The sequence below is a fragment of the Octopus sinensis genome, linkage group LG17 (assembly GCF_006345805.1).
Source record: "Octopus sinensis linkage group LG17, ASM634580v1, whole genome shotgun sequence".
Taxonomy (NCBI): domain Eukaryota; kingdom Metazoa; phylum Mollusca; class Cephalopoda; order Octopoda; family Octopodidae; genus Octopus; species Octopus sinensis.
The window spans coordinates 22,455,684-22,470,960 of NC_043013.1; the positions used below are offsets into that span (position 1 = coordinate 22,455,684).

At 35.8% G+C, this 15,277-nt stretch overlaps 1 protein-coding gene across 1 annotated transcript; it reads right to left on the reverse strand.

Annotated features, from left to right (window-relative positions):
- Nucleotides 1–497: 497 nt before the first annotated feature.
- LOC115220858 (BTB/POZ domain-containing protein 1) lies at nt 498–14,196 on the reverse strand. Its single transcript, XM_029791039.2, has 4 exons — nt 12,447–14,196; nt 8,505–8,592; nt 7,228–7,374; nt 498–4,290 (listed from the first exon to the last, which is right to left on the reverse strand). The coding sequence occupies exons 1-4, from the start codon at nt 14,153–14,155 to the stop codon at nt 4,132–4,134; spliced, it is 2,103 nt and encodes a 700-aa protein (XP_029646899.1). The 5' UTR covers nt 14,156–14,196; the 3' UTR covers nt 498–4,131.
- Between the last annotated feature and the right edge of the window lie 1,081 nt (nt 14,197–15,277).

Below are 15,277 nucleotides of genomic sequence, written 5' to 3' on the forward strand. Positions count from 1 at the left end.
AGAGACACAGACAACAAAAATTAAATCATAAAATGTTGCCAAATCTATAAACAAAGAGATTACTGCTGACCTAAGTTGATGAACATGCAAATGAAAATACAGAATGAATGCCATTTAAACGAGTGTCACATAAGTTTCCGTTTGAAGGAGACGGAAAGTACAATGGAAGGGAGATGGTTGCAGTTTGGGAAAGCAAATAAATGGATGAAACACAGGTAAAACACACCCAAAAAAAGAAAATAATAATAATACTCAGCAGCGTGTACATTATACAAAATTCATACAGCAACATTTAATACTGTTGTATACATTGAATGGTAAGACTGCCTTCCTGAAGACACCCTCCCTGCTCATATGGATTTCAGGACTTTTACTAACAGAACAGACAAACTACCAGGCAGTATGGCTCTCCAATATTTCAGGAGAGGTTTTGGTTTTCTTTAACGTTATGGTACAACTTATCATGAAAGGAAAAATAAATAATTGGAATCGATGACTTTTTTTTGTGCATAAAAAAAAAAAAATGTCTGTAGTAGAGAGGTCACAGAAAACCAGATATTGCAGGTTTACCCTAAGAATAATACTGATTACAAGGTTCATGCAGAGGGTTGTATCTCTTAAGAATGGAGAATATTTGTGATCAGCAGATCAAATATACAAGAGTAAAAAGAAAGAAGCAGATCAAGGTTAAGAAATGAAATAAAATATTGATAAAACTGTCAAAGGGTTGTACATCTGTATACAATAAACAAACTGTGTATAGATTAAATTGGCGGGAAAGAAAAAAAAGTTGTTGTTTTTTTTAATGCCAATCTTTTCAAATCAGCCTAAAGGCTAGAAAATTTTCAATTTGAACATTTCAAAAACTATTTTTTTTAATATTCTGAAAGACTACCAGAAAAATGTTAAATTTCAAGTAAGGTTGCTTACAAGATTAGGGACGGTATCTTCATCAAGGACACTAGTGAATCCATTAAACTTGAATATATTTAACAGGGAGAGAAGAGGAAAAAGTGGGGGAGGGAAAAAAAAAAACAAGACCAGGAGAGGGGCACTTAATTTTCTTTCTTACAATTTTCTGTAATTTATTCCCAGTATTTTGTTTATTTTGTTGATCTAGAGACAAAGGCAAATGTAGGCCTTCAGCAGAAATAGCCAAGCACACCTTTGGAATATGAGATCCTAAAGAGCTTCAGCTAATTGTTCCTTAAGGCTTAAAACATCTTTTACTCTATTATTCCATTTGTAGAATAAATAACAATAACATTAGTAACAAAATTAGTTACAAACACTTTTGGTGATATTTCACCATTCATAAAACATCTTTCACCCACAACGAACTTTCATATTTTTCTTCCACTCAACTGTAAATCTGAGATGCTATAATTATTGAAAATGTACTTAATATTTCAATGACGTCTTCTTACTGCTATTAATTCTAGCATTAGAGAGGCACCTATTATACAGAAAGTTGAGTAAATACCTTGTAGATGAAAAAAAAAACCAAAAAACAAGGCAATACCAGTTGTCAGGTTTGAACTTCTGACCAATGGGTCCAGAAACACTACATCACACTGATAGTAAATCTAAACAGTTTGACAACCACATCCTGGTAACATTGTAAAGCTACATTAGTCAGTTACCTCCTTAGAAAGTGTGTGAATCCAAGAAATAGTCTCCACACACATCTTACAAAGAACACAGCTGATACTCTTTTGAAAATAAGAAAACACAAACATGTCATAAAATACTGTTCTAAAGGTTGGCCATTTTGTTTGACAGGGTTAGAAGCAAGCCGAAAGGGCCTCCCCACCCTTATAAATTATTAAATGTCAGCATTTGAAGATCTCAAATCTGCATTGAAAAGCTTCACTTTATTTACTGGTAAATATCAATGTTTAGATTTGAATTCCAAAACGAAGCAAAGTAAATTGTTTTTTTCACAAGAGAGAGAGAGAGACACCTGTGGGTTGCTTGACTAACATCAACAAAACAGTGAAATATTAAAAGTGAATATGTCTGGAAAATAATAAAAATATAAAAGTATCACCATTAAATGAACTGAGACAAAAAAAAAGGGGGGGGGTAATTTGTGTTCTTATCCAGTTGGACGGAAAAAATGTTTTTCTTTAACTTCATTTTGGCACAGAGCATGGCGGAACACACGGAAATACTAAAACCATACAAGGTTAGAATTTAAATCAATAACAATTTACTAATTTACAAAGTATCAGCTTTTTGTTGCCAGATATATTTATATAAAAAAATAAAATGCAATCTATGAAATATGACAGAACAATATGAAACAAATGTTCCTGAAAGAATGGAACAGTAAGAACCTTGAATATCAAGAGAATAAAAATCTCGTTTAATTATTCCTTGGCCCTAGTTGAAGTAGAAATTATCCAAGCCCCATTCTTTAAAAGAAACTAGAAAAAAGATATCAACACACAACCCTATTCTTGTTTTTCCCATTGCGGCAGGCCTTTAATGAAGCCTCAACTTTCAGGGACATCTAGAATTTGATCAGATTTTCTTTCTCTTGAAATTTAAAAGAAAAACTAAAAGTTAAAAATATTTTTAAATGTTTCTTTCACTGTTCAAAAGAAAGATTAGTTGAAATATCAAAATGGTGAGATGATATCCTTTCTCTAAGTCAAACAATTTTAGTGCATCACAGACATCTGTTTCCACACCATTTATACTTGCTAAGAACTATGTTTTTCTAAATACTTACAGTAAAACCTCAACTAAGTCAATTTCCATGGAACTCAGAATCTACAACACAACAAATGGTTCAATTACAATAATATAAAACACAAACATATCTCCAAAGATCTGCCTTAATAAAAAAAAAGGGGGAGGGGTAATTAATTGGTTTCACATAAGAATTGGCAGTTAACCAGGAGAATATTACAAGAAATCTTACTCTACAATTAAGGACATTCCAAAACGAACACTTGCAATTTCATGCTTCACAATATTGGTAACTAACTCCAAAACTACTCTATTTGGGAAAATAGATTATATATACACATATTATTACAGGTTTCAAATTTTTTGCTTCATAATAGCTACTCCTCAAAGAAAAATGTACATGAATTCTGACTCAAGTGAATTACAGAAAAGATACAGACTAGATGAGAAAACAAAAAAAGAAACCCCATTATGAGCCCAAATTCCACTGGCCAGCAGGGACAGAATGGTTTGATATCACAAAAGAATCCAGACACTGGTTTAAAGCAAAGTATAAAATACAGCTCTTGAAAGATTAGGCAAAAACAGCCCAATAACAAAAGGAAGGAACCAAGAATTTGGCACTGCCTTCTCGTTCTGGTTCCATTTTGATAGATAACTTTTATCAGCAAGCTATTTAAGAAATACAGCAATTTTGTTCAATGGGCAAATATATATATATATATATATATATATATGCGTCCATTTGCTGTGTGTGTGTGTGTGTGTGTGTGTGTGTGTGTGTGTGTGTGTTTAAGGAAAATATTTTGAAAATATTTCTATTCAATGACTTCTTCCTTTGATTTAAAATTCAAGTTATCTCAATCCCAACAAGGAATTTAATAATCAGACATGCAACTGCAAGTTCTAAAATTTCAACTTACATTAGGGGGAAATGGCAACAAGAAATTGTCAGGCTTATGGAGACAGATCTAATGAATGCAGGCACTTTATAAACAGTCCATGGCAGAGTCTGGGCATTGATTGTCTATTTTATGTGAACACTAATTGTTGTGCTGGTACCTAGTTGTGAGAGTTACATGGAATTAGATTAAAATGTATCAAAAAGATATAGAGGCTGGGATGAGAGGAGATTTCTTCAGTATACGCAAGAGATTGTTGTTCTTTATCATCACAAATTAATACTGGCTCAGGATTGAGTCAATGAGTCGTGTGCTCAATAGACAGGATAATACTTTGAAGCTGTCCTCCAAAGATGAAAGTTTCAATTCATCTGGGAACAGGAAACTGTTGGTTCATACAAAAGGGATAGCAGCAGTAAATTGGATTTTGATTCCAAAGAAATCAGAAGACTAGGAATTAGGCAGTTGGATTGGGGGAAAAAATTCTTCTGATATTTTTAGGGAGGTAAGAAAAAGGAAGGAATCATTTGGACTATGTGTAAAATATAATCTCTGGAATCTGACCGTCTTCTATAGATGTGCCATTGTTATTGCCAGTTGCATAGGTGAACTGAAAAGTAACTTTGCCACTTGAAACAGTTTCGTGAGTTACTCGGCGCAGACCTCGGGAGCCATAATAAGAATCAGGACCCTATTAAAAGAAAAAACAAACAAAGGTGTCTTTTTTTTTTTAAAACAAAAAATGTCTTTTTTACAGGTAATAAAATATTAGAATTTCAGAGATTTATTACATAATTCTAGATTTCAAGTAGGAATGTAAAGTTAGTTATCTTATAAAATTAAGTGAAATTTGTACAGCAAATATAGTTTGTAGAGTAACACTTAGATACATGTAAAAATCTGTAATTATAAAAATGGTTTATAAGTTTTGTTAGAACATCTGAGAGTTTAGATGTGTATATACATTTTGTCAATCTTCACAAATTCACAATCCAATAAAAAATAATCAAAAAACATTGAAAGAAAAAGAGAATCTAAGAATCTCTTGTGATGAGTGTATCTTGATATTACAGCAGTTATGTGTAAACCATTCCTTTCAAATAAGACTTGCAGACAGAACCAGGATTGCAATTAAACTAGACATCAGGTCGGCTTTTATGTAACTTTCTATTCCTTCATCTGAAGGAAAATTTATTAAAAAGCAGGGAAACACTGGAATTCAAAACGGATCTCATCTTTCTAAAGGAAACAAGTGAAACCAAAGTATTTTAGAGAAGAACAAAACATTTCCTATTTGTTACTCTAGAGAAGTCCCTTCATAGGGTCCCATTTTGTAGACTGATGACCTAACAGTAGGTGAGTGGCCTGAGCAAACTGGCTGAACCAAGTACAGAAGCACTGTTTTGCAAGGCAAGTGTTAGGTGTGGATTGAATGAATGGAAAACGTAACAGGGCTTCACTTGCTCAGTTATTACTCCCAGCAGAATCTACTGAAGAGTTCAAACCTTAAAACACAGCTAGACCAGGTGTTCTCAACCACTTTTTTTTATCCATGGACCCCTTTGATTACTATTTTATTCTGGTGGACCCCCATAGCCATTTGAAGTTTAAAAACTAGTTTTATAGAAAATTCTTTCAAAATTCCTATTTCGTTTTTCTCTCATCAACTTGTGTAGGTTGAACAATGTTAAATGTTAGAGAAAGAATCCCAGCTGTTTCTTGCAATACATACATCTAAAGAAAATTTTTTTCCAGGGGCCCTTAAAATACAATTGTGGATACTTGATTTACCATATTTTATTGCATTGACCCCAAAATCTGATATGGACCGTCAGGGGCCAAATGGACCCCAGTTATGAACCACTGGGCTAAACTAACAGGGCAAAGATCAAAGTGAACCAAATACTCCAATGCCATCTAAGAAACGGCTTTGCTTAATATGGAGGCAGGAAATATAGAGAAACCTGGTGTTATAGAGCGCAACTAATTGATACACATAAGACTGAGTGGCATCTCTGACAGACTCACAGAACAGAAACTTCAAGTGTAAGATGTAGAGGACCACTGCACATGAACAGTAGGTGAAACTTGTTGAGCTCAAGAAGTCCAGCAAAAGGATTTAATGACTGTTGATGGAAGAAGGGTAAAACTTCACACTTGGTAATAAGAGATTTCTCTCCAGGTCGAGGCAAACCGTATGATAAAAGAAAGAGTGATATTGCACTGAAGTGAGACATAGGCACTGATTTTAAGACCTGGGAAGGATGGAGAGAGATTAGATGAGCCTGGTCTGAGAGTAAAGAAGAAGAAGAACACAAGTTTTAAAAGATACCTGCAATTAGGATGTAAACTGAATGATGTAAATGGATGAAAGATTAAGGAGTAGAGGGCAAACACAGAAGGAGACTTAGGAGAGGGATAAGATGTTTAAGACTAAAGCTGCCCACTCTGGTTAAGATGATGAAAAGCCACGTGGAATGGCAATATGCAGACTAATGCCAGCTTGACAAAATTGGCATGAGAAGAGTAAATCATGAGGAATGAGGAAGATTGTACTTCACAGAGGAATTCCTGGCTTCAAAAGAAGTAATACGTACAAGAATATTTAAGTTCAGAAGTAGCTGGTAATGAAGATCGGTCAGTCTTAGATGAGAGTCGATAGATTTACAAAACTGTAGTTAATGGAATGAAGGTCAGCAAATGATGTAAGCAAAGATCTTTAACCCTTTTGATACTGTATTTCTATTGAGATGCTCTCTGTTTCTTTAAATTAATTTTGAGTATAACAAAGAATTTAGTAAAATAACTTAGTTATCATTCAGCTAATGTTAGGAACATAAATTGTGACTAAGGTTCAGTGGAAGATTTTAATTCAAAACTTATCAAAACAAGACATTTGTACTACAGAGCCAGAGCCGGTTTCAGCCAGGTTGGTATCAAAAGGGTTAAGAATTGTTTCTTTGTTATATATTTTAAAGAACAGAATCCATTCCAGCAGAAGAGACAGACCATTACAATAAAGAAGGTTCCAAAAATGTTTTCATCAGAAATGGTTTATCTCCAGCAGAATGCTTCCTTTTCAAAGTAATCACAGACGGTAAGACAAAACGGGAGGCATGCACTGCTGATATTTAGTTGAAATATTCCATGAATTGAAATATTTAAACTAAATAGCTTTGCCTGTCTTGTGACATTAAAACCTTCTGCTGAGAATTAGAGTTGCTTTCAAAACCACAAATCCAGATGACCACCCAGTATAATCCTTTTTGTAAAGAATCAATAGCTCAATGGTTGACCAAACTGCTTCAGAATATCTTCCATGAAACAGATATCTTTAATTCCTATAAACATGACCATTTTTACTGCTTCCCTCAGCTATTAAATTCCGTGTCAGATTTTGGGAGCAAAAACGACATTACCATTCTCAAATACATTGTTTGCTTCAAGATAGGGAGTCGAACTGTTATGGGTGAAGAAAAGGGCATTTAGACACTAATATCGTTCTGAAAAAAGAATATCAGGAACCAGCTATTGGCCCGTTCTGCTAGAATGGATTCTCCCATTACAGTGTCAGCTACAAAGAAGAGTTAATAATGAGAAAGGAGAAAAAGAAAGATTTTCTTCTTACTTTTAAAGTGGTGCATGCTGTATAATTGACATTTGGTAACACTTCCAGTGGTTTCTTAAATAAGACTCTGAAGGTTGAAGTAGAGCCATCACAGTGGAAAGTGCCGTTATTTTGGCCCAGAACTTTACCTGTGTCGGCATGAAGTAACTTTACAAAAAAAAAAGAAAAAAATACAAAAATAATCACTACAAGTCACAAATAAGTGAAGTATTATAAAAGAAGTCAGATTCTTCAAAAACTTATGTAAATTTATAGTTTAAATTTGTCTTTTTGTTAGGCACTGATTAATAACCATTAATCCATACCCCACCCCCAATTCAAATTAAACCAGAAATGAAGAGGATTACTGTGATACCAACACAATAAAACTGGTTTTTCTCAGTATGACTCCCTAAACAAGTGGCTCTCAGCCTTTTTAATATCAGTCAGATCCATAAGCTGGATTTTTTTAGGGGACTGTACAGAAAAAGGTAAAATACAAGTCAAAGAAAAATTATTATTATATTTATAGAGAGAAGACTGCCAGGGCAGCCAGCAGGATGCATGAAGGCCATATTTGTTTGAAGAAGAGCAACCAATGTTGGAACAAAAAAAAGCCTTCTACATTCAGAAGCCAAGAATGTTGCTGAAATTTAGCCCCAGGAGACATCGTCTCCAGCTGGAGAGTGGGGGTGCTAGATGCCCTCATTCAAAAATATAAGGACACAGATTGTGTCATATAGCCAGCTGGAAACGATGTCTCCTGGGGCTAAATTACAGCAACATTCATCCTAAACCAGGACTGCCATGTTATGTTGGCAAACAATCTTTACTCCATTCCTGAAATACTTTACCTAGAACCACACATCTATAATTTTAGGTAACTGTGGGGTAGCATCAATCAAAAGTCAAAACAATGCAAAGTGCATTGAGACCAGTGATGTATAACAACATCCAATGGTCTGATCAGTCACGTAAATGCTTGTCCATGAATGACTCTGCTCCATCAACTTTCTCCCTGCCACTCACATTTCAGCCCCTAACACACAAAAAAACGCACTGGAGCTGGTGCTAGTGTCACAAAAAAGCACTCACTACTACCTATAAAATGGTTGGTGTTAGGAAGGGCAGCTAGCTGTAGAAACCAAGCTAAAACAAAAGAACCTGGAGTGGCCCCTGGCTTTGCCAACACTTGTCAAACTGTCCAACCCATACCAGGCTGAAAAACAGAGGCTGAATTAAGATTATATAAAAACATAAAATGAAAGAAAAATTTAGAAGAGTCAAAAAAATCTTACTTCAATGTTGACTAAATAATCCGTGGGGCCATGTATACTCCCATAGAGGCCAAACCCAACAACAAAAATTCTTCGGTTCACCATAAACCTGGAAAATGGACATCATATGAAAAATGTGCTGACCGAATAACGATCAGTTGCAAGGTTTTAGGAGATAGAAAAAAAAAAAAAAGAGAATACGAAGCAAATCCTTGAGAGAGAGAGAGAGAGAGAGAGAGAGAGAGAGAGAGAGATGGCATTGCAAGCGACCCAGAAAAAGAAAAGGCTTTTTATATTGGTTTCTTGGCACAAAGACTCAACATATTTCAACAATTCATCTTCTGAAGAATTCTTCTTAAGATGTAAGTTAAAGTTCCCATGTTTACCCTTGCTCTGTCAGGAGTAAGAGTTTATTCACAAAGCCAGAAACTTAAAGATGAGCGGACAACAAAGCTGCAACTGAGAATCAAAACTAGATCCAAGAATTAGCTAAAAGTGGAAGAGGACACGGTGAGAAGAGGATGATGCTTTTAAAATAAAGAAGGATGCTCCAGAGAAATAGAAATCTACATTTGTTAGCAATTAAGGTTGTATACAGCTTGTTATGTAGTCAAGATATTTGCTTCCAAAGCGCATAGTTTTGGGTTCAATCTCACAGTGCAATGCCTTCTACTACAAGCACCAATCTGACTCCAAAGTCTTATAAGTGGATTTCATAGACAGAAACTGAAAGAAGCCTCTGTGTGTGTGTGTGCATGCACTTACATTTGCAGCTCTCCAAAAATCTCTGAGCTACAAGTGGTGATGCCATTTTCTGCTGCCAAGTTGTCCACTGGCTTTGTGCCATCAGAGATCCTTTACTTGAAAGGCGGGTTAAAGTTAGCTACAGGAAGAGCACCTGGCTGTAATACAATGCTCCAATAATAAATTGATCAAACCCAGCAATTCTAAATTTTTTTTTTTTTTTAACCTATGAACCCCTTTGATTAATGTTTTACTCAACTGGACCCTCATAACCATCTGAGGTTTAAAAAAGTTCAATTAGATGTTTATAATTAAAAATCATTAGGAATTATATGAAAAAAAATTGTTAAATTATTTCGTATATTGCAGAAGTATGACTAATTTACTGCACAAATTTTTAACAGCAAAATCTTATATGGACCCCAATTGAGAACCACTGACCTAACCCATGCTGGTATGAAAAAACGAATGTGAGTGTATGTATATAAACATATATATAGACCCATACACTTACACACACACACACACTTGTATGTGTTCATGCCTCCCTTGTCTTGGCATTGTACACTAAGTGTAAACAAACATTCCAGTTATACAAACAGTGTCACACCTTTGGAATCTTTTGCATGAACGCAGCCAGTCATTGAGCTGCTGGTGTTTAAAAGGATTGATAACAAGGAAGAGTGAGTGACAGAAAGAGCATCTGCCTCAGCAAGTTCTGTCAGACTCATGCAAGCATGGGAAAATGGGATGCGAAAACACTGATGGAGCTGATCCTCTGAATTATTTACAAAATATATTTTATGAGAAGCAGTCTAACTGGTTCATGAAATGAAAGAGGCTGCCTTAAAGACAAGGTCTTGCTTATCACAAACATATTTGTTATACATGGGGATGTAGAACTCATAAACAAAGCTTCACTTGCCAGCTTCCATTGTCCTCACCAACCAAGTACATGGAAGTTGGAAACAATTCAAATGTCTTCATCTGGTGCCAAATGATTTTATTTCGTTTTTTGTCAGATTTCCCTCGAAACCAGTGAGTTTTTTAATAGGGGCACTGCTGGAGTCTGATGAAGACTGATGTAATAGAATGAAGAAACAGAGGGGCAAAAAAAGCCCTCAAAACATCTGAATGCATTGAAAGCTAACACTTTTCATATTAAAAAGTAAAAAGCCAAAGGCAATTTTTTTTAAAAGGTCAGGTGGGGAGGTGGTCAACAAGATTAAAAGCAACATTGGCCAAATTAGGAATCAAAGACTTTTGGCTCTGAAACAAAATTTTCAAAACAAAGACCCAACAGTCTGATTTTTACCTTTAATCACTAAAAAACAGGTGCAGTAATAAGTCAATAAAATATAAATACAATTTATTATGGAATGTTTAAAAATTGGTTAGAACTCAGTTAATAATTTTGTGGGGGGGGGGTTCCTTATTTAGAATACGGGCAAAAAATCCGAAGTGAATAGAACTAAAGGACCAAAAATATTAATTCCTAGCATAATCACAAGGGCTCAAATCTTGGATACAGACTCGTGGTTCTTAACTGGGTTCACATATTTTGGGGCTAAAATTTATCCGCAATAAATTGGCAACACTTTTACAATATTTAAAATTTTTTTTTATACAGTACCTTATAATATTTAATTATAAAAATATAAACGGATTTTTTAAACACTGAATTCCTCCCAAGGGTCCAGTAGAGTAAATTAAGAATCAAAGAGGTCCGTAGATTTAAAAAAAAAAAAAAAAGTGGGGAGGGGGGGCGTTGAGAATCCCTGGTACAGACGATCATGGTGAGGTGGGAAAGGCAAAGTCTACCTAGGTAGGATCCCATCTCAAGAGTGTTAAGAAGACAAAGCTAAATAGGGAAACGCATTTTGGCCGCCACCAATCGGTTGAGTCTTCCAATTCACAAACAAAAAATATTGAAAATATTTCAGTGGAAAGAAGGAAAGGGGGGAGGGAGAAAACGAAATGAAAAAAGAAACTTGGTCGTTTTATTGGCAAAACAAAGAAATTAAATAATACCAATTTTTAACCAGTGGTCAGCATACGTAAAAAAAAAAGGAAAAAAGAAAAACGTCCGAGGACTGTAAATTATATATTTATACAAGGAACCCACTTAGCAGCAGTCTCTGCTCTTATTTATATTTAAAAACAAAGGCGAATTTCGATGGCAAATTTGTTAGTGAAGTGTATGAAACTGATTCAGTCGTAAATAAGCATCGAAATATTGATTTTCGTTTATCACAAACCGTTAACAGAACTGTATCTATGCTAAATGTCTGCAACATTATCAAGAATGTTATTTTTAGTTATCAGCTTCGCTATTAATTCGACCAGATTCATTATCAGTGCCAACGAAGATGGAATGGAAATAAATCCCATTTTAAGAGGGTGTGGTGATTTGAAAAGAAGTCGCAGGGAGAGAAACAAAGAATGTTTCCAGAAAGTGTTCCTTGTTTTTATTATAAATTCTTCAACAGAAAAAAAAAAAAAAAAGGTCGAAGAAAATCAATTTCTCTTTCTTACGTTTGCTGATGGAAGCAGACAGACATCGATTATAAAAGTGATTGATTAGCCAGATTATTTAGTTCTTAAAAGGGAAAATATAGAATGTACTACATACATCTGTGATCGCCATCCAAACTAAGTTTTAAGTCACATATTTTTAAGTGAGAACTCATCTTTTAATTGTATTAATCAAAACAGCTTTATTAAAATTATTTTATTTTAAAACAAAAACTCAGAACGAGAAATGGTGAAGAATAAATTCTAAAAAGTTGTAGCAAAAGTCTTCGCTATTATTTAATTCCATGAGGAATCAGATTTTTTTGTTGTTGTTTTTTCGTGATTTTAAACTAATGTTATATATATATATATAGAGAGAGAGAGAGAAATGCCATCGAATATATATATATATATATATTCGATGGCATTTCTACTTTGGTGTTTAACTCGATTATTTTCATAGAAATCTAATTAGTCCATTTTAGTTTCTCAAGTTTCGAAAATTAGGGAAAATGTTTTTCCATGAGGGAGTCGTTATAAGGTTCCTAAATAAATGTTTAATAAAGAATATTTCCCATGTTAAAGTTAGTGTATATATATATGTGTGTGTGTGTAAATAATGTCAACAACGTAAAATAATGAATGATATTGGAGCAATGTGTGTAGAATCGATTGATGTTTTTAAAAGACAAAAATGTTACTGACCTGATTCTATCGCTTGTGCCGCTGTAACCCCATCGGCTCTCAATTTGACAGAAACGTGATATCACTTGTTCTTTGCCAGTCAAACTGCAACGGGGCACATCTGAAAAGCTGGATGTCGGTTTCGAACTGATAAAGTATAGGAAAAGATCTACAACTTCTCTATCTAAAAGGATACCAGATTGAGCAGAATCCCTAGCAAACTCCTCAACGGACATCAGTGGGAATCTGATAAGGTGAAGTGCCTTACCAAGAACCTTCCTTTGGTTAGCTGGCGTAACTGTCAGATTTTGTCGAATACATTCGGCTTCAGCCCAACGACAAACCGCCGTGAACAGCTTGCATTCACGGATTCCTAAAGAGTCCCTTTCAAGAACTACGGCCATTGTGTCGAGATCTATATCTGTGAAGCCTTCAGCCGCGAGGGCCTCCGAAGTGTTTTTGTCTATAGTTTCCAGACAGAGTGAAGCTAAATGTGACTCATCAAACAGTCTCGCTTGGCTGAGCAACAAAAAGGCATTGTCACTGGAGAGGTTACCTTTCAAAAATTCAACACATTCCTTCTCCAGTGCTGGCACAGAGTATTTTTTAGCGGCATACAGAGTAGTCATGACGGTTTCGGGATTAATTTGGACTTCGTCGCAATAGAGGAATCGCAACAAAGCCAAGAAGGCGCTCGGCTCCACATCCGGAATTTCAATGAGGTTTTCGTGTGTGTAGTTACTGGTCTTCATCCAGTTGAAAAGAGCATCGAAGACAGCACTGCCAACAGAGAGAACGAACTTGTGCGCTGGGATTATCTGCGAGTCAGGAGCCTTGCCAACACGGAACTTCACATCGCTCATAACATCATTGTTGTAGAGGTAAGCCAGTCGTTCTCGGACAGATATCTTGGAGGCCTGCCAGTTGTAAGGGCCCCCACTTGTGCTTGAATTGCCAGCAGCGCGGGACACCGATGGGTTCGCAGATGCCCCTCCACTTATCGGACGGTGTGTGTTCGAATCAGAAAAAGGCACTGAATAGGAACAAGGATAAATGTGAGAAGGATTCGAGTTTGATACAGAGGTATTTGTGCAGTGGTTGAAACAAGAAGTGAGGTGTGAGGTATCATTTGAAGCAGTTGAATGCAACTGGGAGAATCCCGAAACCGACGAAAATGCGTTTGTAAGAGAGGACGAGCTTTCGCACTTATCGTCCGCAGATTCCCGTTTATTACAATCCGTTTGGTTTGAGTCACTTTTGGGTTTTTGTAACTTCGAAGGAGTTGCATTGCCGCGGGCCGTGTTTACTAAGTCCGAAGACGAACACACATTATCGATTTTGCTTGAAGAAATAGTCGAGCATTGGTCATCAGAATTATTGATAACTTCCCGGTTCTTCTTGTTGCAGCTGTTAGTTTGGTTTGTTATAGAATTACTTGTGGTGGTAGTAGTAGTGGTATTGGTACAGCTGTTGTTGTTGTTGTTGTTATTATTCATGTTGCTGCTGCTGACACTGTTGTTCGGGGGACATCCCAAAGAACTGTTGTTGTTTACCCCAATATTGCTATTATTACCACCACCACCACCACTACTATTGCTGTTGTTACTACTACTACTACTACTACTGGTGGCAGTAGCAGTTGTATTACTACTACTACTATTGCTGTTCCTCGAACTGTTACCAACGGCTGCTGAATGCTGGTTTTGGGCATCGACTACTTTAGACTCCATTACGAGCACACACCACCATTTATAAATATATTTACGACGAGGAGATGTTTGCTTTACTTGTTAAACGAGAAGAGAAAAAAATTTTTACTTTTTATGCATCTCCAAACGAACTAACAAACAAACAAAAAACTTAGCTAAAAAAGTAACTTAGGAAGGTAGAAGAAGCCCTTGAACAACAACATCAAGAATACAAGCTAAAAGTTATTTTTCCCCGTTTATCCTCTCCCAAGACATCTTAGCAAAATTTTAAATGAAGTTTAAAAACAAAATAAAATTGCATTTACCTTAAAATATGTATAAAAACAACAGCCACACACAAAGGGGAAAAAAAACCGAATAATTCTAACAAACAAACTAAAAGGCAGCAAGTAATTCTTCACAAAAAGTCTAGTAAATTAGAAGATTGGCAAGACTGAATATTCCTCGTTGTCCTCCTCCTGATTAAGTTTACAAACGAAATATTTCAAGAGATGGAAGACAGAGAGCATCAAGGAGAATGCTTGGAGCTTGTTTTGTGTTTTACATAATTATTTCATTTTGAATAATTTGACATCAGTGCGCGGAAGGTTCAGTATTTTGTTCTGTCGATCACCACCAGCCATATATACATACATATATATATATGTAGTGCGGCGTATACACGACGTGGGGTGGCCAGCTTATGTGGGTTTTAAACAGGAATCTTGCATCGTGCTGCGCTGCGCTCCTCCATCGTTGCTCGCTCGGACGAACTCCGGAGTTTGGAGAGTTTTTCGAGGGGTTCTATGAACTTGTGGTTATCTCCCCCTTCGATCGATGATGGCGCTGCTGCTGCTGATGATGCTGATGCATGCCCTCTAGCGACATCTACTGGAGACAAAACATCTTGAGACGAAAAACAAACAAGGGGGAGGTAACTGTTGTTCAAATATTTTTGTAGACTGAAAAATGTAATAAAAAAATGTTGTAAAAATTGTGTAAACAAACATGACAAACAAATAATAAAGTTTGACGGTTTTCGACATCAACATATTTCAAACGGGGTGTGACTGCACAAGAATGCCCCCTTCCGAATTTGTTTCCTCAGAACTTTCAGAAAAATGGATATTTTTGTAATGGAATTCTCTGCGACTATCTTTCTGA